Source organism: Haliotis asinina, chromosome 9 (assembly GCF_037392515.1).
Source record: "Haliotis asinina isolate JCU_RB_2024 chromosome 9, JCU_Hal_asi_v2, whole genome shotgun sequence".
Taxonomy (NCBI): domain Eukaryota; kingdom Metazoa; phylum Mollusca; class Gastropoda; order Lepetellida; family Haliotidae; genus Haliotis; species Haliotis asinina.
The window spans coordinates 57,040,573-57,066,667 of NC_090288.1; the positions used below are offsets into that span (position 1 = coordinate 57,040,573).

General features: G+C 39.0%; 2 protein-coding genes across 3 annotated transcripts; both read left to right on the top strand.

Annotated features, from left to right (window-relative positions):
• Window positions 1–5,574: 5,574 nt before the first annotated feature.
• On the top strand, window positions 5,575–26,095 carry LOC137296199 (zinc finger protein 277-like). 2 transcript variants are annotated; one of them, XM_067827934.1, is made up of 13 exons: window positions 5,575–5,662; window positions 6,293–6,527; window positions 10,855–10,946; window positions 11,869–11,951; window positions 13,119–13,210; window positions 15,015–15,079; window positions 15,814–15,859; window positions 21,022–21,154; window positions 22,080–22,159; window positions 22,793–22,892; window positions 23,538–23,630; window positions 24,315–24,439; window positions 25,791–26,095. In XM_067827934.1, the coding sequence occupies exons 1-13, from the start codon at window positions 5,659–5,661 to the stop codon at window positions 25,963–25,965; spliced, it is 1,323 nt and encodes a 440-aa protein (XP_067684035.1). In that variant the 5' UTR covers window positions 5,575–5,658; the 3' UTR covers window positions 25,966–26,095. The 2 variants fall into 2 exon arrangements, with proteins under 2 accessions (XP_067684035.1, XP_067684034.1); XM_067827933.1 differs by lacking the exon at window positions 5,575–5,662 and adding an exon at window positions 6,152–6,190.
• LOC137296460 (zinc finger protein 862-like) lies at window positions 17,405–19,730 on the top strand. The gene is made up of 5 exons (XM_067828249.1): window positions 17,405–17,570; window positions 18,197–18,243; window positions 18,396–18,509; window positions 18,632–18,825; window positions 19,166–19,730. The coding sequence occupies exons 1-5, from the start codon at window positions 17,405–17,407 to the stop codon at window positions 19,728–19,730; spliced, it is 1,086 nt and encodes a 361-aa protein (XP_067684350.1).

Here is a 26,095-nt window from a genome sequence, read left to right on the forward strand (position 1 = left end):
TAACGGGATCGAGTGGTCAGGCGCGCTCATTTGGCTGACACATGTCATCGGTCCCCAATTGCGCAGATCGATGCTCATGCTGTTGATCACTGGAATGTCCAGACTTGATTATTTACAGACCGCCGCTGGCCTGGGATATTACTGAGTGTGGTGTAACACTAAACTCACTCACTCACGTATGCACATCAAGTTCAAGGAGCCAACGCAAGAACACACAAATGTTAAAAAGCCTGTTAGACCGGTACGCACGCACGCACGCACGCACGCACGCACGCACGTGAGAGAGAGAGAGAACGTTTGAAGTCTAACACTGCTTAGAGACATGTGTTAGTATTATTCCATCAAACACCAAAACCCTTTGAAACCACTCTAGAATCGAACTCGGCTCTTTGTCCTTACAAGGGTGGTTAAAGATTTCGCGATATTGCTGGAATATTTCTAAAAGCGGCGTAAAATCACATTCACTCTCTCGTCTTCACGAGAAAACTGGACGTCATTTGTCAGTGAACTCCGCTCCAACGTTTTCCAAGTGCACTAAATGTAGCAACATATTGCTATAAAGAGAGATGTTGGGGACAGATATGCATTCAAATTAATTGTCTACTGTATCCGTTATGTCCGTATATATATACAAGAGGGCACTTTCACAAAGGAAGTGTGATTTCATCTCACCACTGTGTCTATATTAATAATGTAAATTTTCCTTGAACAACTGATGAATGGTTGTGTCAGACCGCAACAATAGGAGCATGCCTGACTCATTGTCACGCCGTATAACAGTTGCGTAGATAGATGATACTGATCACGGGATTGTCTGGTCCAGACCCGACTATTTACAGCCCGCCTCGATTTAAGAGGGTAAGATTCTTTATGGATAACAACTTCTTTATTACATATGATGCGACGTTTCAGTATGGATCCTTATACCGTTGCCAAGCAAGAGTGGAGTATAATACATCACAGAACAGACTTATATACACGGACAGGGATAAAGCAAACAAATCACCTCCATTTAGCTGGAATATACGCTGAGTGCAGGGTTAAACACACAAACTAGATCATGCAAAGCACGTTTATACTACAACGTGTTCCTGACATACTCACAATTCCAAAATAAGATCATATTTAAAACCAGAAGGAAGTTATTAATGCTCCAAAACGTTGGTAAAAAAATCAGCTTCAGCAAGTATGTAACAAAACAATTTCCAATTGATAACATGTCAAGATTGTTTAAACTGGACAACGTGATCGTTATAATTTGCCAAACAAAAGGGCATTGTGTATTCATAATTATAACTTCCTGTTTCGTTTTCAGGTCTCACTTTTGTACAAACTGTTTATAAATATTTTCATCACGTGACATTTTGACCTAGAAACCCGACAGGAATCGCGTTTGATTTGTTAAGAGCTGCGCCAATATTTACTTTATCATTAATTTCAAAGGACATGTTGCTAATACAATTACGACCATAACATAAAGTAATTAATATTCAATGTATTCATGCGAATGACGGTAAATGAGATACCGTGGTTATTTCCCTTTAAAGAGATCTTTCCTAGGAAGTAAATAAAGTTAAATGTTTTTCGGATTTTGATATCGGACCACACCAAACAAAATGTGTTCATACGTAGAAATGTGCTTTTGAACATTATATGAACTGTTTATTTTGCGTTTATTTTCTCACAGGTTCGGGCGCATCATATCTTTACTCTGTTAACGGAAGGGGAGTACACAACACACTACAGATGTAAGAGTACGAAGAATCCTTTGGTTGTATGAAATGTACACGCGGGCTGAACACTTGAAAGAGGTGATAACATTATTCACATTGAGAATTACCAAAAGCCCCGCCGGATAAAGCTTTTTTAGAAAGGTGTGTACGTAAGTGTTCGTGCGTGCGTGCCTTGAGAATGAGGGAACGCCCGCTTCATTTTCACCCGTTTTCAATGGTCATTTAATAAAGCCTAGTTTGGGATCCTAACTTTTGTTCCACGATATGGCATTGAAAATTGCATCAGTAGAAGTACTCTGGAGTACAGACATAGATGTTTTTACTGAATTACATAAGGCTAAACAAAACAAAGTCAAATGTTTCTTGGCGTCAGTTCCTCACTTATATTTTTGCGCGTAAAAGTTTTTCATTGCCATTTTTAAAAATATTGACTATTCTGCGTCCCGATCATCCATTTGTCCACTATAAGATTAAGTGTCTGTGAAGAACGAGTGTGACTAAATCTACAACTCATTATCACATGCTAAACTTTCCAAGCTGTATTTCTGAGTGGAAAAAAAAGAAGAAAAATATGTTCCTCCCTCATCACTTTTTTTCAATAAAAATAAAAATTCCTACCGCCCTCGTCACTTTGGAAAGGAAATGTGCCCGAGAAACATTTGATTTTTTATGCAGCCTAACATGTCCACAAACACCAGCTAAGTGTTATGTAATTTTCTGACTGAGTGGGTGAGTATGGTTATTATAAGCAGACATTAATACCATAGCAGGGGACACCAGAAACAGTCTTCACATATTGCACTCATATGGAGAATCGAACCGGCGTCTTCGGCGTGACGAGTGAACGTTATAGTCACCAAGTTATCTCACCGCCCTGTATAATTCCGTTTCGCAAGGTGAGATGACATTTGAACTCTTTTGTCCAGGAATGTGTGCTCTGTTTCACATTAACTAGTAATAACGACTTTGACGTAACAATAGGGATAAGTGACCTTTTACAGAACAAATACAGTTAAAATACAGTGCCCCTGGTCAGGCTGCAAGAGTTGTATGTTCCCAGGGGAGTTGAGATTGAAAATACGTTGTGCCGTTGTGATGGACATCCAATGATCGAGGGAAAAAAGCGCCCTTGAGCAGTTGAACTAACTGGATATCGGCGCTATACAAATATCTAATTGTATTAAAATCATTACGTAGTAAATAGGACCTACACTTTGAGTTATCACGGGTTCAACACAGTCTAAGTAAACCTATCTTCAGTACTCCAGTACTTAAATACACTGAGACTAAGTTTACTTAGACGGGGGTTCAACACAACCGTGAAGTAAACGAGCATAGAAAGAATCGATTTGACCAACCTTTCACAACGCGACAATCGTATGGTGTTGGCTGTACGTCTCTCTGAATAATCACTATGGGTTTCAAAATATTCTGTTGTATCATGTATCTGTTTACTCATGCACATGTACACTGTAGACTAGATCAAGGTCTTAACGCCTCAAATATTCCAGCCATATAACGGTGGATGTAAATAATGGTGCCCGGACCAGACAACCCAGTGATCAACATCATGAGCATGCATCGTTCTACGCAATTGGGATATGAAGATGTGTCAACCAGTCAGCGAGTCTGACCATCCCATGTGCATCCGTTAATCGCTTCCTGCAACAAGAGTGAGTTGCTGAAGACCAATTCTAACCCTAATCTTCACGGATATTGTCTGGTCGAGATATTGTTTAAAATTTGAAAATGTGATGCTGAGAGGTCATTTAGAATCCGGTCATGAGCAATAAAAAATACCTGCATAATTTGGAACGTAAAACACCATTGACAGGGTTGACATAAAATTCAGTAATGGGAGGGGATTGTCAATACCCAAGAATCACAGTCTTGTGCGCTTCCCCCACGTGAGATGGATTTTCTGGTGCATTACAAACAAATCATCGCCACGCCAACAGCTGTTTTTCAGACTCTACTCTCCAGATAATTCCTCTCTTTATTGTTCGGTTTCAAATGTCTCTTATTACACACTTGTCTACATAGTTTGGACCTGGGGTCATGAATTCAACAAACTATCATGGACAATCCTAAAAGCCACGATCGGGTAGCTACAGCTGACTTTTTGTGCTGACGATATAGTTGGTATCAAGCACGGTTTCCTTTTTCAGTTTTTCGTTTTGCTCATGTTATCGGCGAGTAGCACAGACACGGGGGTGCTTTCAACCTAAAATTTCATCAACACCTGGGATCTGCGCAGGTAACGGTAAGATAGAAGGCTGCCAGTCAAATCGCCCCAGCGACAAAACGCCCCAGCAAATTTGGTCAAATCGCCCCAGATATTTGGTCAAATCGCCCCAGTTTATTCAAATGGTCTGATATATGCTATAAATGCATGGTTTTATCAACTTCCATACTAAACTGAAAGCCAAAAGAAATGTTACATCTCTTCATATGTGAATAATTTCCCTACCATGTCAAGTTGAAGAACCGATTTGTGTGTGCTACATAGACTGTTCATTTCAGAAGAAGAGTAAGTAATGCTGTTTTTTGTATGACGCTCGTGGACAGTGTTAAACCCATGTGTTTAAGAGTGGTATCAATCGTTCAGTTTGCGATCAATCACAGAAAACAAAAGAGACTTTGAAAAAGGCAGAATTTAATGAAATAATCTTAGATTAGTATCTGGTGTTTCTTTCATTGGCATTCAAACATGCCTGAACTCGCCGTCTCAGAGAATACGTCAAACGTCGGATGAAAGCAGCTGGAAACTGCCTCCACTCGTCCATCAGAGCAGCACTAAATTGTTGACGTGTATGTGGCTGTTGCTGACGTAACCGGATCCGACCATCGAGGTAATCCCAGAGGTGTTCGATGGGGTTCATATCCGGTGATCTTGCATCACTTAGTTAACATGTTTTAATAGCCTGTTTATATCCATACTATTTGACAAGACTTATTTGCAAAAGCTCTAAATTATTTTGATAAGTATTATACCATACTTGTTGACCAAACCTATGAATTTACGGCCTCACTTTTTGACAAGAGTAATTGAAAAAAACCCAGCAAATTGTTTTCATAAGTATTATACTATACTTGTTGAGAAAACCAATGCATTTATGGCCTCACTTTTTGACAAGTGTAATTAAAAAAAACCCAGCAAATTGTTTTCATAAGTATTATACTATACTTGTTGAGGAAACTTATGCATTTACAGCCGAACTTTTTGACAAGTGTAATTAAAAAAAACCCAGCAAATTGTTTTCATAAGTATTATACTATACTTGTTGAGGAAACTTATGCATTTACGGCCGAACTTTTTGACAACAGCAACTGTAGATTGTTTTGATATGTATTAAGTCCCATACTTGCTGACAAAAACTGTGCATTTACGGCCAAAAAACATTTTACACAAGCCTTTCATTTATTTCTTGTAATTTACAAAAGCATAGATAACATGCAAATAATTGGTGTTATAAGTGTTGTCTATACATGAATATTACTTTTGCTCTTATCAATTTACTAGTTAAAAATTTATCAGAAACATTACTACATAGTATTATGTGAATGCTGTAACATGGAAGTTTTATACAGATTGTAATTCTTTACCAAATAATTGGTACTACGGTGTTACCTAGGCATGGGATATTACTAATAATATAACACATAATATTATGTGAAGAATATAGTATGGAAGTTGACAAAACCAAGCATTTGTGGCATATATCAGACCATTTTGAATAAACTGGGGCGTTTTGACTACCCCCTGAGGCGATTTGACCAAACCTGGGGCGATTTGACCAAATATCTGGGGCGACTTGACCAAATTTGCTGGGGCGTTTCGTCGCTGGGGCGATTTGACTGGCACCCAGATAGAGGACTAGTTATCTAAAGGATTTCACGATTCAGTGAGGTTCATACCTGAAATATGGGTATTTCTCTTCCATTACTGATTTCAAACTTACGTTTGCTACTGCCCATTAATCACACACACACACACACACACACACACACACACACACACACACACACACACACACATTCGATTTGCATTTTGTTCAGTATTTGTTCATTACACAACAATGCCCTTTTAAATCATGTTCATGATTGCCCACAGAGCTAAGTTCAGTTGTGTTAGATCATGTAAGTAGCCCGAGAGGCATTTTGTAGTAAGGAAACCCAAGTACGTCAGCTTCTTTATTGCATGAGAGTGACGCTTCGATCGGCGTGGGTAATAACACTTTCTAGATAACGATGTTAGTACCTACTTCGAAAGGTCGCACTCATTGCAAGCAAAGAAGTTGACCATCAATAGAATTTGTTTTTTTTCTTTAGATCATGTAGTTTGGTAGCTTCATAAAAATGAACAAACACAATATTTTCGTTAACACTCACGTTTAAAATACAAACTTTCCGGATTTTAATAATAATTTGGTCCAACATGGCGGCTTCCATGGAAGGTATATAGCTATAACATCAACTGTCAAAAATATATCGCTGCTTGTACGATAGAAATATGACGATCGATGTGTTGACAGTCCCAGTTCTTCCCTTCATTTCAGGTTCTACTGACAAGCCTGTTCTAGAAACTTTAAATCTGTCGACATTCAGTGATAATGTTGAAGAGGATGATCCAGAAGACAAACCTGCTCAACGGGACGCAACTCTGTCCTGTCCATGTGCTTTGTGCGACGAAACCTTCAATATTGACGACAAAAAAGATCATCTGCTTGCACATATGATCATGGCTCATAAATTTGTGATAGCAGACGTAAACCTGATTGCACATTTTAAGAGGTATGTCAGAAGAATGTTCTTGCATTTGATGAAGGGGTCTTTGGTAACGAAATTATTGTTGTGTATTTTACATAAACATGTCAATCTAAGTAAACTTATCCTCAGTACTTTTCGTTACACTCCACCACTGAGTCTAACAAAACCTTATGGGAGGTCGCGTCAGGTAACCTTTGAGATTGACCAATCAAAACACAGCTTACCAAATCGCGAAAGTGCACATTCGCACATACCTTTTGAACTTTTTATCTCGAAAAGGTTCGTACCGGAACGATTCCAAATGTTATTTAGTGTACGATCGCTTCCGGGTGATGCACACAGCGTACGTACAGCCATGACAACGGTGAGTAAACAGTTGCTGAAAATGGTGTTTTTGACAATGTTCAAGGATGTTGAACTTTGATTTTTGTTTGTGGACAGATCTGTGTCAATGATCTGAATATTTTGAAAGTCCCTCCGATCCCTAAATAGTAGCCGTTGTCTGATTGGTTAAATCTATCTAACCATCTCGTATTTGATTGGACCGTCATTGGTTGCTCAAAGATTACCTGACGCGACCTTCTACTAGGTTTTGTTAGACTCAGTGGTGGAGTGTAACGAAATGCACTGAGACGATGTTTACTTAGACTGATAAACATGTATACATCCCAATCATGGGGTGCAGGCTAAAACGTCACCACAGCAAAATGGCACCTGGTGAAAACGGCACCATTTGGACACAACGGAACCTCCCCTTGGCGAAAACGGCTACAAATGTTAAGGCGAAAACGGCACCATATAAAATTTCAAAAGGATGAACAAGTGGCTTGCAGTACGTTAAGATAATAAATGCGTCTACTCTGCCGACAGTGATTGGAAAGTGAAAACATCACACCCTTCAATGTTTTAAGTACATGTACTCAACTGGATTCACCAAGCTTAGTGTCAAAATGAAACTATTTAAAACACAGAATGAGGTGTTCAAAGTGTGGTGCCTGTTCCAAGGATGGTGATCTGTCATTATCCCAACTTCTTTTAAGATGTGCAGCAATCTTTCATTGAGTTACCAACACTCACTCTCAACAGTCCTTCTCAGGACCACCAAACAACCCAAAAGAATGCTTGACAACTTCATGTACAATAAAATAAAACAAAACATGTAAATAAAATATTAAAACAATGAAGTCAACATAACAATGTTTCATATATGGTGCCATTTTAGCCAATATGGTGCCGTTTTCACCAAACGATTTAGGTGCGGTTCTGCTGTGGTGCTGTTTTAGCTATAACCCCAATCATGTCCTGAGGAAAATATACACTGGTCAATATCAGTAGGGATTAGTACGATATATGAGTAATACATGGCAATAACCATAGCAATAACGTAATGCTAGTAGTGCTGTCAGGCATAAAGAATTCTAAAACAAATGTTGGTTTCAACAGGGTCGGAAAATACCAGATTGTGTTGGAATAATATTGATATTATGGTGTAAATCTCAAATTAATTTTATTCAGTCATACTGTCAGTGTGTATGAATCACTGTATTGTCAATGTTGTATGAGTGTACCAATTTATATTTGACTTTACATTCTCAGTAAAGTTCATATATCTACTCTAATATTTTTAATAAGTTGAGTCCCTTTTGAACTAATCACCAAAACACAAAATCAGTGATCTAACCCACTCAGCCACCTCAGCTTCCACAATGGCATTGTGTACTTAGCATGTTTAGTTGCCATCAGTGAGTGTAATGAGCATGATGAAATTTTGTTCACACACATTTTATATTTACATTGGTACAGTAAATTAATGTGCAATGTGTGTATACAGCAAACTCACCCAGGGCTGCTTTCTGAGTTGGACATTTCTAATTTCAACTTTCCTGTCCAACTTAAATTTGTTTGGTTCTCATTGCACATTTTCTGGGCAGCAATGACACAAGATCAGATATTGTGTAAGATATGTCATTTTATAAAGTAAATCTCTAATCAGTGGAATAAGTAGCATGTAAGTAAGAAACTGTCATTGAGAATCTGTGTATTTGGCCATACATCAAGTTTGGAATGAGAAAAAGTCAGTTCCTGATCATGCTGATTAAAGGGTTTTAGTCAGGGCCAAGTTTTGTGTACATGGCTAACATTTGTGGTAAAACAGGGTTTTTCGGCTTCTGTAACAAGTCAATACTTACATGTACAGATGAGGGTTGCAGCTCGTATGTATTCCGGTTGCGGTGTTGAGTGCTGCGGATGTTTCTTAGTTCAGTCAGTCAGTCCATCAGTCAGTCCATCAGTTTGTCTGTTGTGGCTAATTGCCACATGTTTTAGCTATCCAGTTGAGCGTATACTAGGAATGCTCTGATTGGAGAGGTATCAGTATTGTGGGCCAATCACTGATAGCCTAAATTTCATCATCTGGGTAGTTGCTCGGGCTGGGTATGTAAGCACTGTAGCTCCTATCAGTAATGAGTCTGTGACGACCAGTAGCTGGTTGGAGGTGAGAGCTCCCCACTCCGACTCCGTACGTTCTGTATCAGAACGAAACCCTTTTTCCACCCCCCTCTTAATTTGTTTGTTTAATAATAAAGTTGTAATTGTGAGAGGTAGTTTAGTCCAAACAGAGTGAATGGATTCATTTTTGCCAGCATTGTAACTCCATCCATTCTGTTTCATAGATGAAACAGTAGAGGTTAGAACAAGTAAGAAAGTAAATAAAAGTCGTGTGTAGAGGATTGTATCGGATCTTGTTGGGTTTTGGCGGGAGGATTTTTAACATGGTACATTACAAGTATAGCATGATTTAGTTGAGTTGGCATGAGAGTAAGACATCGTTCTTAGGCTTCATTTGCAGTTCAATCTCCTCTGTTTTATTGTAGCAGTTACATGTTTACTGCAGAATCTAGACGAGTTAGCATCAGTTGTGACACAGTTTGTAACAGTTGTGAGTTGTTGTCCCATGTTGACTTGTAGCAGTTAGATGTTTACTGCAGAACCTAGTCAAGTTTGCATCAGTTGTGATACAGTTTGTTGCAGTCATGAGTTGTTGTCTCACATTGAGTTGTAGCAGTTAGTTGTTTACTGCAGAATCTGGTCGGGCTGGCATTATAAGTGACATGTAGAATTTGGGAGATGTTGATTCCTGTTGCTGTTTTGTAGTATTCAAGTTGGCACCAGATGTAATTCTGGAATATTATCTGTGAGACATTGTGGCCTACTAGTGTATTGGCAGTGAATTCTTTTTACTGCAGAATTTTTTCAGGTTGGCATTAGATGTGGTAAGTATACTGACTTGCTACTGTGTGATCTTTTCGTGCTACTCGTAATGCAAAGTATTAACGTTCCTATAGGTGCAACTATCTATACTGTGTTATTATAATAAATATTCTTTGTTAAAGCTATATTGTGTTCAGTTGTCCTTCACCCCGCAAGAGTGGAAAGAACCTGGGTCAGTACTATGACTTTGGCCATTAGAGTTTCCATATAACACCTTTTAAAAATACACAACGCAAAGTCCATTGATGGCCAGACTCGTCCTATTACACACTGCTGCTTTGTATAACTGATTCTGAACATTTATGATACTTGTTAATCTTTTAAATAAATAACAATAGCTTGGGTTTGAAACCAATATTGAATTACAATTACCAATTGCATAAATTTAATACATACTTCCAGTGCAAATATGACTCTTTTGTGACATTCTGGTCGTCTTGCTATAATCTATTTACACAAGAATAGTTTTCGTAAATTTGGTTTGTTTCTAATTGTATATACACAGATATGCTGACTTGTCAATGCTGTACCCAGAACAAAAAGAAATAAAGTGATAAAAAGCTTTGTGCTTTGAATAATATGTATACAGCATTTGATAAAACTTGTATTTGTCCAAGACACCATAAGGTTCTTCAGCTCCAGTGCCCATAATGATCTGGGTTAGAGTTGATCTTCAGTACCCATGCTTGTCTTCCAAATTGGCAGATATTCTTATTTCTTCTAATTGGGCTCTAAATGATCTGTAAGCATCCGTCTTCAGATTTTAAACAGTGTCTCAACCAGACAATACTCATGAAGATTTGAGTTAGAATTGGTCTTCAGGAACAAGTGCTTGACATAAAGAGGTGATTTAGGGAATAGGATGGTCAGGTTCACATACTTGGATGACACATCATCATATCCAAGTAACGACACCTTTATTTCTTGTCTTCCAAATGTTAAAACAAATACTTTAGTTTAAACAGTTTTAAATCATTCAGATGTCAAATTAGATTGCTACATGATATTCAGAAATTTACATTTGCATACTGATTTTGAAATATATGTAGTCCAGAGTAACCTCTTTTTTTAATTTTTGAAGGTATATACTGTATTGGAAGAAGAGATTTAAAGAGGAGCCAATGAAAGACTTCTGCACCACAATTGTAACAAACACAGGTGCAACAGACAAAGGTACAGCTTGTTTTGAGCATCACCTTTTAACACTTTGTCTGATGTAATAATCCCTAGCCGTATCATACCAAAAGATGTTAAAATATGGTACTGGGTGGTCCCTGCCTGGCACTCGGCTTTAATGGGTACAAGAAGGACTGGTCTGCTCAACTGTGTCATGTGTGACTGTCTCATGGTATCTCACTATAAAACCAGCATAAGTCTGGACTAGTACAAGCAGCCACACACATGCATGCACGTCATTTTGTAAATGAAATATTCAAGTGCAACATAAGACCCTATTTCACCTTGCCTCAAGTGTAATAGTCAGGCTCATGTAGAAACAGGTATTAACTTGACTTTTAATGGTTTGTCCAAGATGGGTAATGTTTACCATGAATATCAGCAGTAGTCTTTACAAGATTACTTGAGTTCTCAGTTTTCGCATGGTACAGCAAAACCCAACCTTAATGCCCCCATCTGCAGTAATACCATAGGTTAGGAATAATGCTACAATCAATGTTATGTCACACTGACCCTCCAACACAATCACCCTCACACCCATCTTCATACTCATCCTCCCAATACAAATACACTCACTGAAAAGCTTCTGTACTGTTTCCATGACTGTCCTGTTGATTTCCTTTCTTCGTTTCAATTGTTCTGATTGTCCATTATTTCGATTGTTTATTGTTTTGTTTTATGATTGTTCCGATTTTTCTAAGATAACTGGGTATTCTGTGATTGTTTTGTAATTTATTCAGCAATTGTTTCAGGATTATTCTTTGAATGTTATGTGATAGTTATGTGATAGTTATGTAATATACTTATTGCTCAGTGTTTGTTCCAGTTTTTAGTGATTATTCTTTCAATGTTATGTGGTTGATGTGTTATTGTTGTGCAATTATGGTGTGAATGTTATGTGACTGTTCTGACGTTGCAGCCCCCCGAGAAGAGTTCCTCATGCTGAGTGATGTCCTTCCTGAAGACAAGCAGTTGCGGGAGTTCCTGCAGAAAAAACAACTGGTACTGATTCATGTCTTATAGCGTTGTAAATCAGTGCCTGTTTCAACTCAGCCTGGCAGGCAAGCATTTTCTGGTGATATTGGTCATAGTACATATCTCAAGGCTTCCCCACCACCTAGACCCGTGAAGATCCAGTGTAGAATTGATCTTCAGTTGCCCATGCTTGTAGTGAGTGAGTGTGTGAGTTTAGTTCTACGATGCTTTTAGTAATATTCCAACTATATCACAGTGGGGGACACCAGAAAGTGGGCTTTACACATTGTACCCATGTGGTCTTCGGCGTGACGAGCGGAATCTTCAACCACTAGGCTACCCCAGTGCCCCCATGCTTGTTGTAGGAGGTGACTAATAGGATTGGGTGGTCAGGTGTGATGACTGGTTTGACATATGTCAACATATTCCAATTGCGAAGAACGATGCTCGTGCTGTTGATCCCTAGATTGTCTGGTCCACTCAATTGTTTACAGACTGCCACCATATAGCTGGAATATTGCTGAGTGATTTGCAAAACTAAACTCAATTACTGGCTCATTCCCCCCACCTCACCACAATGACATAAGTTAAATATGTTAGATATTATCAAAATGTCTCATGACACGAGCTCTCCACTGTGTGCTATTATATTGAGTATTATCTGACTGATGGTGGCGGTGTTTGATGTCATGAGCATCATCTACATAAATGGGATAAAATGACATACATCAACCACGTCAGCTAGCATGACCACCATATCCCATCAGCCACCTCTTATAACAAGCATGTGTTTGCTGAAGATCAACTCTGACCTAGAACTTCATGGATTTGATTGGCTTGTATGGCCACTAGATGGCCATTGGATTGAATGGCCTTACATTGTGTTAATCAGTAACTGACTCCAAACATCAGGCTGTGATAGACAATAGATAGCAGATATTTTTACAGAATTTTAATTTAAATATACTGGACAAAATAAGTTGGGGATATTGGTATTTTTATAACTGATGTTTTATCAGTATGTCAATGAATAAATATTTCATTGTTCATAATTTCAAAATTTGCAAATATCCCTGACTTTTGTCCAGTATAGAATGGAGACATATTTTGAATGTTCAAGGATATCTTTGGTACACCAATCTTGTGTGGATTGAATTGTGTGACACCATGTCATTCCTGCTCTTGTCGTGACAGGAGGAGATTCTCCTGCTGCAACAGAAGGAGAGAGAGGACACCCAGTTCTCACGTAGCTGCCTTTTCTGCTCACAGCACTTCCAGGGAAACAGGTGAGACTAGATTAAGGCTTAGTTGCTGAAGATATATATATATATATATATATATACGTAGACTTGTTTCATAGAAGGCTTTAGCGCTGCACAGAAGGCTTGGCAGTAGGCAAAAAGGGCAGGCTAAGGTGAGGCCTTTTCCTCGACAGGTCGGTCATGTCAGGTGGCTTGATCAATAGATTATCTCCCTTTTGTTGAAGAACAGTCTTACACGGTGATATTCTAGACACAGAGTATTTCTGTTCAATTGTATACCATGTTAAATTCATTCTTAAATATTAAATGATAAATGGTTAAGGTGAAATATTTATCAAGCATTACGATCCATGATTTTTCTGAGCTCATGTTAGAAGTGAAAGGTTCTCAAGAAGGTTCTCCAGATATTGCTTTGTTGAATTTTCAAGAAACCTCTCAGATCTGAGTAATCTCAAACCAGTGATGTTGCTATAGATGAATAAATGAGAAAGAGTATATTTAGACTGAGAGATTACATGGCTTTATATTTGCCATCGAAGACATTTGTTGTAAAGCCTTAAGTGAAATAAAACTGTTGTTTCCTGACTGACCACATCCTTGATATCTCCAGGGCATATGTTCTGACAAACCTCCACTATACCCAGAATACATCTACAGCTCGATAATTTTGCTGTCTCCTTTGGCTGGCTCAGCATTCTCTCAGTAGCCAAAGAGATAAAGTGCTGTTGCAGCCAATTTTTTTATTACCTCCCTTGGCTGGCTTTTTACATCTTACTTTCGTGTTTCAAACTATCTAACCTATTAATCTTGGCAAGACAATTTGCACAGAAGAACTCTGAGATAGGAGGACTTATTGCATATATTTTTTTCTAAAGTTTCAAATCTGACAGTTTGCCTCTATTAATTTCCCCAAATCTGAGTTGCACCAGGAGCAAACCTTCATAGCTGCGACTGCTATCTTTGTTGACACTGGCTTGCTCGGTTGTAACAGCACTTTATTTTATTGGCTACTGTGAGAACCTTGAGCCAGCCAAAGGAGTTAGTAAAATTATCGATTCATAGATGCATCCAGGGTATGGTGGAGGGTTTTGGAACGTATACCCTGGAGATATTGAGGATGGACTTGCCAATAAAATTGTTGTTTGAAGTATTTGCCAAGTCCACGAAGTTAACACTTTGTTCAATCCTTGTTATGGATAACACATGATTCACATGGGTTTTTGTAGATGTTTAAGAAAAAAGATGAAAGGGAAATTGTTAAAGATACACTGAAACACTCCTGGAAGAATTCACCATGCCAGAGGGTCTAAACCTGTGTGTTGTTTATTCTGCTTGTTCTGTCATGTGATAAACAATGAAAGCGACTTGTTTCTTTTGTAAGATATCAATATCGTTTATACCCTCCTTGAGAGTGGAAACCAGATTTACATGCATTTAAGTAATGTGGTTTTCCTGAATGGTACGTATCCAGTTTGAATGGGAGGGTGACGTTTGCTACTCTTTGAATATTCCAGCGATGCTGAAGGCATTTGTCTGAGCCTTTTCTCTCCATGTAGATTCCAATACGTCATTCACTGTTCAACTGTTGGGTTTCTCTGCAGTGCCCACCAGCATTCAGAGCGAACATCTGACGACTATTCTTAGAAGCATTGTCAAACTCATGATGCCATGTTTGAACATCCTGAATTGAAATTACAGAGCAATTATTTTATTATGGAGTATACTTACCTTGTTCTTCATTGTTCTTTGCCATCCCTCACACAGATGCCTTAAAATACCTCAACTGCAAAAAGGTATTGGAGTTATTTCTGAGTTTTATTTGTTCCAGGGCTGAGCTGTTCAACCATATGGTGCAGGACCATGCATTTAGTGTCGGACAACCAGACAACCTAGGTGAGGGATGTTGGCTGTCATTCCTGAGCTTCCTTTCACAAAGCACTAAGGTAACCTTAGTGCAATGTTAAAGAATAGGAGGTTAGGTTAATCTTAGTAAAGCTTGTTTCATGAGAGGCGCCCCAGGTCGTTTGGCCTGATTACCAGCCAGATCTAGGAAAGTTGTAGTTTATTAACAGCTAGAAATTTGAATTCAGGGCCACTGTGTGATATAGGGTAGCTGTGTAATTCAGGGCAACTGTGTAATTCAGGTCCAGAATTGTGATCCATTGGCAGCTGGCTTAATTCTGGACCACTGCTTAGGGCTACAAAAGTAATACAGGGCTACTGGCAAAAATAAATCTAGCAAAAATTTTATCTGGGTAGTTTAGGGCCAAAAATTAGGGTTAAAGACATAATTCTGGTCTTGAGTGATTCAAGGATACTAAGATACTTAAAACATCTAAACTAATTCAGTGCCAAAAATAATTAAGGAATATGACCAGGAATGATTCACTTTAGATGAACATATTTCACTATGACCAAGTCAAGGTACGCAAAATTTAATTCAGTATATCAAAAGCTGTTTCACAGCTACTAAAGATATTGCTGTCAAAGTTTTTGTTCACCTATCAATCTTTTTGTATGGAGTATTGTAATACATGATATATGGAAATGATTTCAGATAGGCCTTTTGACCTTGGATGAAAGTCCTTGATTATGGCTGTTTTCTTGTTATGGTTGTTTTATTTCAGTGTTCACAGATGAATTCCTAGATATCCTTCAAGAGAAACTGGAGAAGTAAGTTTCATATGTGAGCCATTTGTTGTGGGGCAGTGCTGTACCAAGTTGCTGAAGTGTTTGCTCATCATGCAGATAAACCTGGAGTCAACTTCCAATGTGTACAATGCATGAAGCCAATTTCTTCTGACTTTTTTGACCCGTGACTTTTTTTTCCTAGACAAACTTGCGACTGTCCATGGCTTTTTCAGGGATAAATCTACCCCCGCGTCCCGCGTCCCTGACGCAATAAATTCTGGCAGGACTCATTATTTTTTTACATGTGCGTCCTCAAGGATGCAAGATTTTGATGGAAACCTAATGATAAATTTTGTGGAGAGGCATTATCGCCGTTATGCACGAAGTGTCCCCGCGAAGTATAGATGACAAAATATTCGTACTCCTGGAAATTCCGTGTCTAAAAATAATAATTTTCTTGGCGGACAATAAGTAAGCAGCCAATCAGACACAAGCTTGTATACTACCATGGCTACTGTGCTCTACATCGCTAACATGTGCGAGTGAATTTTCGATAAAATAACAACAGATTTATGAATTGGCAACTTCTTCATTTGGTGTCAGTTACTTCCATTCTCAAATAGACGTCCGCTAATAACTACACAGTAATTTTAAAACGATCGCTGCTTTCATTCGCATGATATTCTGTTCATTTCCCTGTTTTCAAAAATAGGTCACACCAAGTGTGTCGGACATACTCCAGGAAAGTTTGTGTTTAAAAATAACAATTTCTTTGAAACGCGATAGCTGATTGGCGGAATATAAATAAGCAGCCAATCGGGAGCAAGCTTGCAGGAAACCTACGTTAAGAACTGTCATGTAGCAGTCGACATGCCACCCAAAAAGCTACAGAAGCTGTCAAGTTCACAAAAAACATTGACTTCTTTGTTTGGGCAAAGTGAAACGAACAAACATACAATTCAATCACCTGAATGTTCTGCCCAGGAAGCGGTGGATACAGTTACCAAACACAAAAGCAGGAAATTTCAGTCAAGCTGGTTGACTACTCATCGTTCATGGCTTACGTACGACAGGGAAGGGGATTTCATGTTTTGCACACTTTGTACTAAGAATGGTAAACGAAATGGCATGACACAAGATGCAAAATGTAGAAATTTCCAAAATACAACTTTGATCAGACACATAAACCACAATGACCATAAACTGTCCATTCAGGCTCCCAAACTCAGAGATGATTTGCAAGTTGCAACTTCACACATACATGAGAAACAGGACAGAGCAGCTGTGGCCCTAATGAAGTCAGTTCACTGGTTAGCATCAGAAAATATTCCACTGACAAAATTTAAGAGTTTTGTTGAATTTTTACATGAATTCGAAACCAAAGACATTCAAATGCTCAAGGAGGGTAAAATACATTATGATTCTCCAACTACTGCCACTGATCTCTTAACATCTATGTCTGATGTCATTGAGGATGACTTACAAATTAAAATGGAAAAGTCCCCATTTGTTACGGCCTTGGCAGACGAGAGTACTGACATCAGCAATCACAAACGCCTTGTCATTTACTGCCAAATAATACTTGATATGGTGCCGAGCACTCATTTTGTCACCAACATTGAGTGCACAGATACGACAGGGAAAGGAATTGCAAGGGAAATTCTAGATCAATTGAAGAAACGTGGTATCCCCCCAGAGAAGATCATGAGTCTGGGATCAGATGGTGCATCTGCGATGACAGGGAAGTACAATGGTAATTGAATATTTTCAATGACATTCCATATATACATGTATGAAGTGAAATACCAGTATAATTAAGAAAACATTTATCACAGATGAGAGTGAAATATAACTGAACAAATATTTTGTTTATACTAATTATAATACACATTATCTTATCAGGAAATTTTATTAATGATTTTCAATAATTTCATAGTCACAGCATAAACAATTAAAAATATTTAATAGAATAGGTAGTAGCAAAGAGACGTAGACTTGCTAAATATTTCATGTTTCAAGTTTGAACTGAAAGACATTAATAGTATTCTTCTTTATTAATTTTAGATGCAGCTGCCATCATAAAACGACAAAATCCACACTGTGTCAACATACACTGTATAGCTCACAAACTTGCCCTTTGTACATCTCAGGCTGCATCCAGCATTCAGCATTTGAAGGATCATCAGCAAGTTTTGACAGATCTGTTTTATTACTTTCGTGACAGCAGTAAGCGAGCATCCAGAATACATGAAATTCAGAAAATACTTGAAGACCCAAAACTGACATATAAAGAGATTCACTCTGTCACATGGCTGTCTTATTTTGAGGCATTGAGCTGTGTGTATTTAACTCTGGACAGTCTGCTTACTTACCTGTCAGAATTTGGCACAACCAGTGATCATATTGCTAATGGACTGAAAAGGAAGGTGAGTCTTACCTTTTTAACTAACATTATATTTATTTCTTAAAATCATTAGCAATTATATTTAGTTTATCCTACCTCAACCTTTAATGAGGACAATATTTTGATCTTTCTTGAAATTAATTCTTTGCTTTTTACTCTAATCTTCCCATTTAGGTAGGCAGTCAGAAGTTCATTTCCATCACATACATGATGATGGATGCTATGGCCCCAGTCACAGCCCTCTCTCAGTTCTTCCAGAAGGAAAATATTGATGTCGCTTTGGTGAAGGTAAATCTATGTATTTTATTTAAAAAATAATCATTATTCAACTCAATGACTGTGTCATTATGAAAAGGTGAAACAAAATTTCATTTTTCTTTTATTATTAAACTTATATTCAATTTATGCAGGTAAAGCTTGACTTTTGTGTGAAGGAACTCTTGAAAGTAAAGTCAATGGAAACAGGACATCTTAAACAACTATCAGAAGATCTGAAGAATGAAACTTTCAAGGATGATCATCACATTCTCAAGACACCTGGCTTCAATCTTCAGAGCTTAGTTGATACTTTCATAACTGCCTTGGTGGACAACATTTTATCGAGGTAAGTTACAATGCAGCTTCAGTTTCCATATTGTAAATGCCACACAGTAATGATACAACATAGCGTAATAATTCGCTGTCTGGGCTGCATGTAGAGGGGGTGAGGACCCTAAGCTGATGATGAGCCTTACCAGGATGACTGTGCCAGGATCACCCAAGCCCTCTTTAATCTGTAAAACAATAATGACTACACTCGAACCCTCTCTGCTGCATTTCTATCTACATCTGTAAAACATAATAACACTTAAATCAGCACACAACACTGAACATATGATGAACCTGTTTTTTTTATTACAAACAAAACAATGAACTTGCACACAGATAATGAATTGTTCTTTCAGATTTCCTTCTGATGATCTGCTGACATCATTTGGTATCCTCTCCATGAGACCAATCAGCTTCTTGAATGAACAGCAGCTGGATGACTATGGGCAAAATGAAATAGATAAACTCTGTCAGCACTATGGTGAAGACCAAACAATGACATGGAAGGAGGATGGTAAAACCCTGCACAAAACAACACCACCCATCATCAACAGCGAGCAAACTATCAAAGAATGGGCTCTGTTAAAGAAGGTTGTCCTTGCCCAGCATTACCCTAGAGACTCTTCCTGTGAATTGTGGCAACTGATTCACACCTACCATGCTCAGGATTTCCCCAACATGATTAAACTTGGTCAGTTGGCTCTCACATTGGCTGTGCACACAGCAGGGTGTGAAAGAGGGTTTTCTGTACAAAATCAAACCCTAACTGCATCAAGAAATAGAATGACTGTCCAGAAACAAGACAGCTTGATGAGAGTGAAACTGGGTCCATCAAGAAAAGCTTTTAAGTTTGAAGCTAGTCTGAACAAATGGAAAACTGAGAAAGAAAGACGACTCTATGAACTCAAACAATACAAGTAGCTTTGATTCTGTTACTGGCAAGTGGTATTGTTCAGTGCTTCTGGTAACCCTTGCATGAAGCTGCTCCTCTCCCTGCCTGATGATGTTGTTCCATTCATTGATTCTGTTCCGCTTGTTTTTACATCGAAGTAAGATGTCATCTACCATTTTACCTACTTCTTTGCATATGGTACATGTTGCAGGTTCGGACTGATAAGGTACTAACAGCTCTGTTTATGTGAAACATGCAACTCACCTGTGTAACCTATATACAGTAAATAGAAACCAGTTTGAATAATAGTTGTGGCATTCATTTTTGTAAGGGGTTCACTAGCTCTGAGGGACTCATCTATTTCAGACTGGACTCATATATATTCAGCTCTGCGAGTCCCAGGACTCAGGCAGCTGAATTTGTAGATTTATCACTGCTTTTTTTTTTCTTGTGACTTTCTTTCTGATCACCCTTAAAAGCACCCACGAATCCACTGGTATATGACAATATGATGGTGTCTCATGAATACTTGCAAACAAAGTATTGTGACTATGTGTCCCAGTCCATCCAGCTGCTTCGGTGCACCTTGTGACTGCAAAAAATACCAGTGCCTTGAGCATGTACTATTTGTGTGGATATGTGCGCTATATAAATATCCAATAAGAATGAAAGTAATATAGAAATGAGGAAAAACACCACTGCTCACCCTGAATGATGGTTGAATTCTAGCAGTTGTTGCTCTCATTTCACATGTTTGTTTATAACAAAAATATAAACAAATGAGCATACAGAACATTATTGTCTTCCCACAGTGGTTACTTGTCATATCTTACTACATAACCTCTGTTCTAATACGACCCTTTCATGGTGCGAGTATTCAAGACTCGTGATTGGAGGCAATCAGATTTAGTAGTGCAATCAGCGACCTTGTTTCAAAAGTGATCGTTCAAAAGATCTCGGTAATTTCCGGATACATCGTGAAAACGAGAACCCCTTCCCAAGCGCGATACTCAAATGTGTCTTCTAGACAGAACTCAGTCATGTCATATTTGTTTCTCCACGTTGCTTGCATTTGTCAGGTTGAATCTAGGTCGATGTAACACGTGTTCTGATTGGAAGGAAAAAAGGGAGATAAATCTGCTGCAATTGTTTTGCCACTAGGGTATTTTATGAGGACCGCAAAATATGGCTGTATTAGAACATTCGTAGGAAGATATGACAAGTAACCTCTGTGAGAAGAGAATGACAGAACATATGTATGTGTTACATTTTTATGAATACTCATAATTCATTGTGTTTTGCTTTCTCTTCCACGTTAAGGTTCTTGTGTCTCTACTGTGAGAAGACGTTCAGGGACAGACCAACCCTAAAAGAACATATGAGAAAAAAACAACATCGAAAAATCAACCCAAAGAACAAGAAATATGACAAGTTTTACATCATCAACTATCAGGTACCACCCTTTGTCTTATGTATCCTCTTATGTGACTACTTAATTTACAGCCTAGTGCTTAAAGCTTTTGTCATGCCTAAGACCAAAGTCCCAGTCTCGCATAGGTACAATGAGTGAAAACCATTTCTGGTGTCCCTAACCATGATGTTGCTGGAACATTGCTGAAAGCAACGTAAAAACATACTTCCTCAATCACTGTATCCACTCGACCACATGTTTGAGTAAAATGGACCAGAATATAACACAACACAGGTCATCAGGTTGCTTCCGATGTTGGAAATTGAAATCACATATTTGTAATGTCAGTTTTCTCTAGATTGGTACACAAATAGATATTGCAGGAAATAAATACTTGCATTCCTAGAAACAGCCATCTTTAAAAAGCAAAATAAGTATGAAGAACAAATCATTTCGTTGTGTGTGGCTAAGTTGTATGTAAGTGTGTGTGAGCACACAATGCCTTTAGAGTGGTCAAGAGCAAAAAAATATGTGCGTTATTTTTTATCATTCTTCCTCAGTAATGTACAAAGTCTAGTACTTTTTGGGTTGAGTCCACACTTTCAGAGTCAGGCATCTAATCACCAGCACTCACAGTCAGCGATCTAACCCACTCTGCCAGTGTGGCTTCCACAAACATGAATGTCATACAGTAAAGTATAGATAGTGCATTGGGAAGTATGTCTGACAACCAGCTTTTGGGCACATGAAGTGGCTGAGTGGGTTAGATGGCAGACTGTGTGTGATGGCAATTAGGTGAGAGTGTGAATTAAAACCCGTCAGAGAAAAACTATATGTACTTCCAGAAAGTATGACTATACTACAGCATGTGCTCATGTTGTATCACTGAATCTGTCAGATGGGATAATGGCTGCCCGTCGTGTGGCCTTGACCCTGAGAAATGGCAGTGTTTACCTTGTATATGCAGGAGATGGGTCGGAGCTGGGAGACCATCCAGTCTGAGGCTGCCATTGATGATATTGCCGAGACAGAGACTGATGAGGAGGAGTGAGGCAGTTTTCATGTGCTAAAACAAAATTTTCTGAGTCATTTATGTTTGATTTGTTTATCACCTTACGATCCAAACTTTAAGATGAGGAAAAGAGGTTTGGACAGTGAAATTATGCAATGTATACTCAGAGGTAAAAGTTATTGTGATGTGGAATGTATCACTGGTAATCTTGTTAATGAATCTTCTATATGAACCTGAGAAAGAGCGTATTAAAATGGTCAAGAAATGACATTGCAACAAAGTATACCAGTATGTTGCTGGTATTGTACAGCAGTACATTAATCAGAATGGTATTAATGTGTTATCTTGGCAAGATCCTGGTCTGTCATCCACAGGATATGTCGAGAATAATCCAAGTCTTCCAACAACATGACAGGAACCCTTGTTCTTCTTGAACTTGCATCAATGCTTGGTGGGTTCAGTGTGAGGTGAACGGGGTTGACTGGTAGTTAAAACTTTGCATCATTATACCAAAGATCTAGGTTCAGTCCCCCACATGGGTACAACATTTGAAGCCCATTTCTAGTGTTACCCACCATGATATTGCTGCACTATGTATATGGACTGATTCATTGATACCTATAAGGGGGTGCATGCAGCTTATTTACAGCAGGTTGTGGGTGTTTCAGTGAGTGGTCCGGATGGCTAGAGGAGGCTGGATCCCAAGCTTTGTGTTTGTTCTGTGAGTTCTCCTCCAGCATCCCTGACAGACTGCAAGCACACATGGTGGTAGGTCTTCTCCAACTACATGCTGCTTACATCACACAACTTTGTGTTCTCAATCCACGCTGTATTTACCTCACATGACTTTGTGTTCTCAATCCACACTGTATTTACCTTACATGACTTTGTGTTCTCAATCCATGCTGTATTTACCACACACAACTTTGTGTTCTCAATCCACGCTGAATTTACCTCGCTGAATTTAGCCAAATCCAAGGACTACAATTCCTGATCATGCTCATCATACCTTTTTTTGATTCCTGGATGAACCAGACCATGAAGGTCCGGGGTAGAATAGGTCTTCAGCAATCCATGCTTGCCACAAAAGGCGATTATGCTTGTTGTAAGAGGCAACGAACGGTATCAGGTGGTCAGACTTGCTGACTTGGTTAATACATGTCATCAGTTCCCAACTGCACAGATCGATGCTCCTGCTGTTGATCACAGGATTGTTGGTCCAGATTCAATTATTTACAGACTGCTGCAGGAATATTGCCAAGAGCTGCATAAAACTAAACTCACTCACTCCTTGAAGAACCTTGTCCCATATGTTAGTATGCTCATTATTTCAACCACTGGATCTGTCCAGACAGCAATATAGCATAATACCTGCATTCACTCAGTGTTTTCCATATATCTTGTGTCACCAAGGAGCTGCATGACTTTGACCTACATGAACTGAAGCTGAAGTTGTCACTAAACTTCTACCAGAAGATCAAACTGATCAACTTCATCCGCAGACAGGTATGTATATAGGGGCAGACAGCATCTTCACTGTATATTCTAGTCAAGACACATTGCTGCACAATGGCATTCTGAGTTAGGAGGAAGCAGCTAAACAATACCCCATTAATGTCCACTGAGTATATGACCCGTGAAGGTCCCGGGGTAGAATAGGCTTCAGCAACCCATGCTTGCCATAAAAGGTGACTATGCTTGTCGTAAGAGGCGACTAACGGGATCGGGTGGTCAGACTATGACTTGGTTGACACATGTCATCGGTTCCCCATTGCGCAGATCGATGCTCATGTTGTTGATCACTGGATTGTCTGGTCCAGACTCGATTATTTACAGACCGCCGCCATATAGATGGAATATTGCTGAGTGCGGCGTAAAACTAAACTCACTCACTCACTCACTCACCCACTCACCCAAGTATGGGATTGTGTACTCAACTTATGAAGTGTTCTGTTTTCAAGTATCACAGAGCATATGTTGAAGTCTGTGGGTGTTTACTTTCCTAGATATCAATAGTTGTGACCATGCATCTGGTATCTGAATACTTTCTGTTCAGGACCAAACGCTTTAAGATGAATCGAAAGTGTATGTTTTAGTGAAGGATGAATGTTGAAGTACAGTGCATTGAAATACCTCACTTCTGTGAATCTGTGAAATGCTGTTTCTTGCATGCAGCTGTGACTGTTCCAGATTCACCAGTTCACATGTTATGGATGTCAAGGAACATGGGACACCAAGCATGACCTATTGGAACACATGCACTCCATGAGACACGTCAATGACATCCCCGACGTCCGAGTGTGGGACCAGCCGCAGTACGTTTCCAATTTCCTCTCTGGTTTCTGGGTTTGAGTGGCCCTCCACATATCCTCATTGCAAGACAGCTTGATGGACTGGGTGGATGAGTTTAGTCATTGCACCCAGACTGCCTGGACCTAAATTTTCGAAGCTCTCTTAATGTTAAGGAAGTCGTATTTGCCATACATAAACATCAACTTACAACTATCTTAGCACCAAGAGAGCTTAAATTATCTAGGCCCTGGAGTGATGCTCACAGGGCATCTGTCACAGGATTGTTTGGTCCAGATTCAAGTATCTACAGGCTGCTATCAAATATGTCATATGATACTGACTATTTCACTACAATCACATAGGTTCTCCCCATTTGCTAGATAGTGCAGGTATCTTTATCCATCTTGTGGACATGGATGTACAAATATCATTAACATGTGTCAAACAGCATGAGTATTAAGATCAACACAAGTACACAAGACAGTGAGTCGTCATTCCAGACACACAAAGAAAGTTGACAGAATGTTTTTTCTCTGTTAATGGTCCAAAGATGTTGACTGAAGATGACCCATTTTTCCAATCTGATGAGATAAGTCATACAACAGTTAAACTTCCAGCACCTCACAGGCAGCTTGATTTACCTGGGGAAATTATGTCCTTGTCCTTTGAGCATGCACAAGTGTGTACATACAAATCTTTATTAATGTCCATTATTATTATTATTATACTGTATTCTACATGTCTTATAATAAGCACAACAGAACAGTTTTACATAACTGAATGTTATGGCACAATACATGTGCTGTATTTTAATGCATTGTGCTGTACTTTGTCCTTATTTTTAGGTTTACAATAATAATGTCCCTTTTGACAGCAATGTGATTGGCAAGATTCAGGAAAAGCATGATAAATATGCGGACCTCGCCTTTGAAATGTCTTGCTTGCATCCCAAGTACACTGTCGTCAGGCTCCCCATTGTTCTCGGTGCCCTTGGTTTGGTACCTCCAGATCTCTTGGCGCAGATCAGGAGAGTGCCCGGGTTCTCCGCTGGGAGCACAGCCCTTCTGACAATGTGGGTAATGCAGAAGGCTGCAGTGTTGGGGAGCCTTCATATTCTCGGAAAAGTTCTTGGTGGGTTCGACTAGGCAGTGTTTCCAGGGAGAAGTCCCATTCGATGTCTGGGCTGCGTGTAGAGGGGGTGAGATCCCTGGGCTGATGATGAGCTTTACCAGCCTGACTGTGCCAGGATCACCCGAACCCTCTCTGCTACATTCTATCCTTATCTGTAAAACATAATAATAATAATGATAAAAAGAAATCAAATGCAATGGAAAAAAAACAGCAATTCATCCATTATGATTCACTTTTGTTCAGGTACTACTTTCCTACCTACGAGAATGACAACCTTCTGTGTCAACTGGATGACGACGACAGTGATGACCGATCCTGCAGCACAGATGACGGTGCACCCGTCTTTGCTGAGGATATCCCAGTGAAAGACACAATACTGACCGATGAACATCTTCGACAAGAAATAATGTGGTCATGACCAGTTGCCAACAGAGCTGGATGTACATACAGTGTCAATATTTATAATTTATTTGCTTGTAAATACACCACATGGGAACTTGATTGTTATGTCTTCTTTCATGTCCATATTAAAACAAATCCTTAAACAA

Coding starts and splice junctions, on each gene's coding strand:
- LOC137296199 (XM_067827933.1), top strand. Junction 10,947..11,868: donor CACAGGTGCAACAGACAAAG/GTACAGCTTGTT, acceptor CTGACGTTGCAG/CCCCCCGAGAAGAGTTCCTC. Junction 22,160..22,792: donor ACAGAGACTGATGAGGAGGA/GTGAGGCAGTTT, acceptor TGGGTGTTTCAG/TGAGTGGTCCGGATGGCTAG.
- LOC137296460 (XM_067828249.1), top strand. CDS start 17,405: ATGGTGCCGAGCACTCATTTTGTCACCAACATTGAGTGCACAGATACG. Junction 17,571..18,196: donor GATGACAGGGAAGTACAATG/GTAATTGAATAT, acceptor CTTACCTGTCAG/AATTTGGCACAACCAGTGAT. Junction 18,826..19,165: donor GTGGACAACATTTTATCGAG/GTAAGTTACAAT, acceptor TTGTTCTTTCAG/ATTTCCTTCTGATGATCTGC.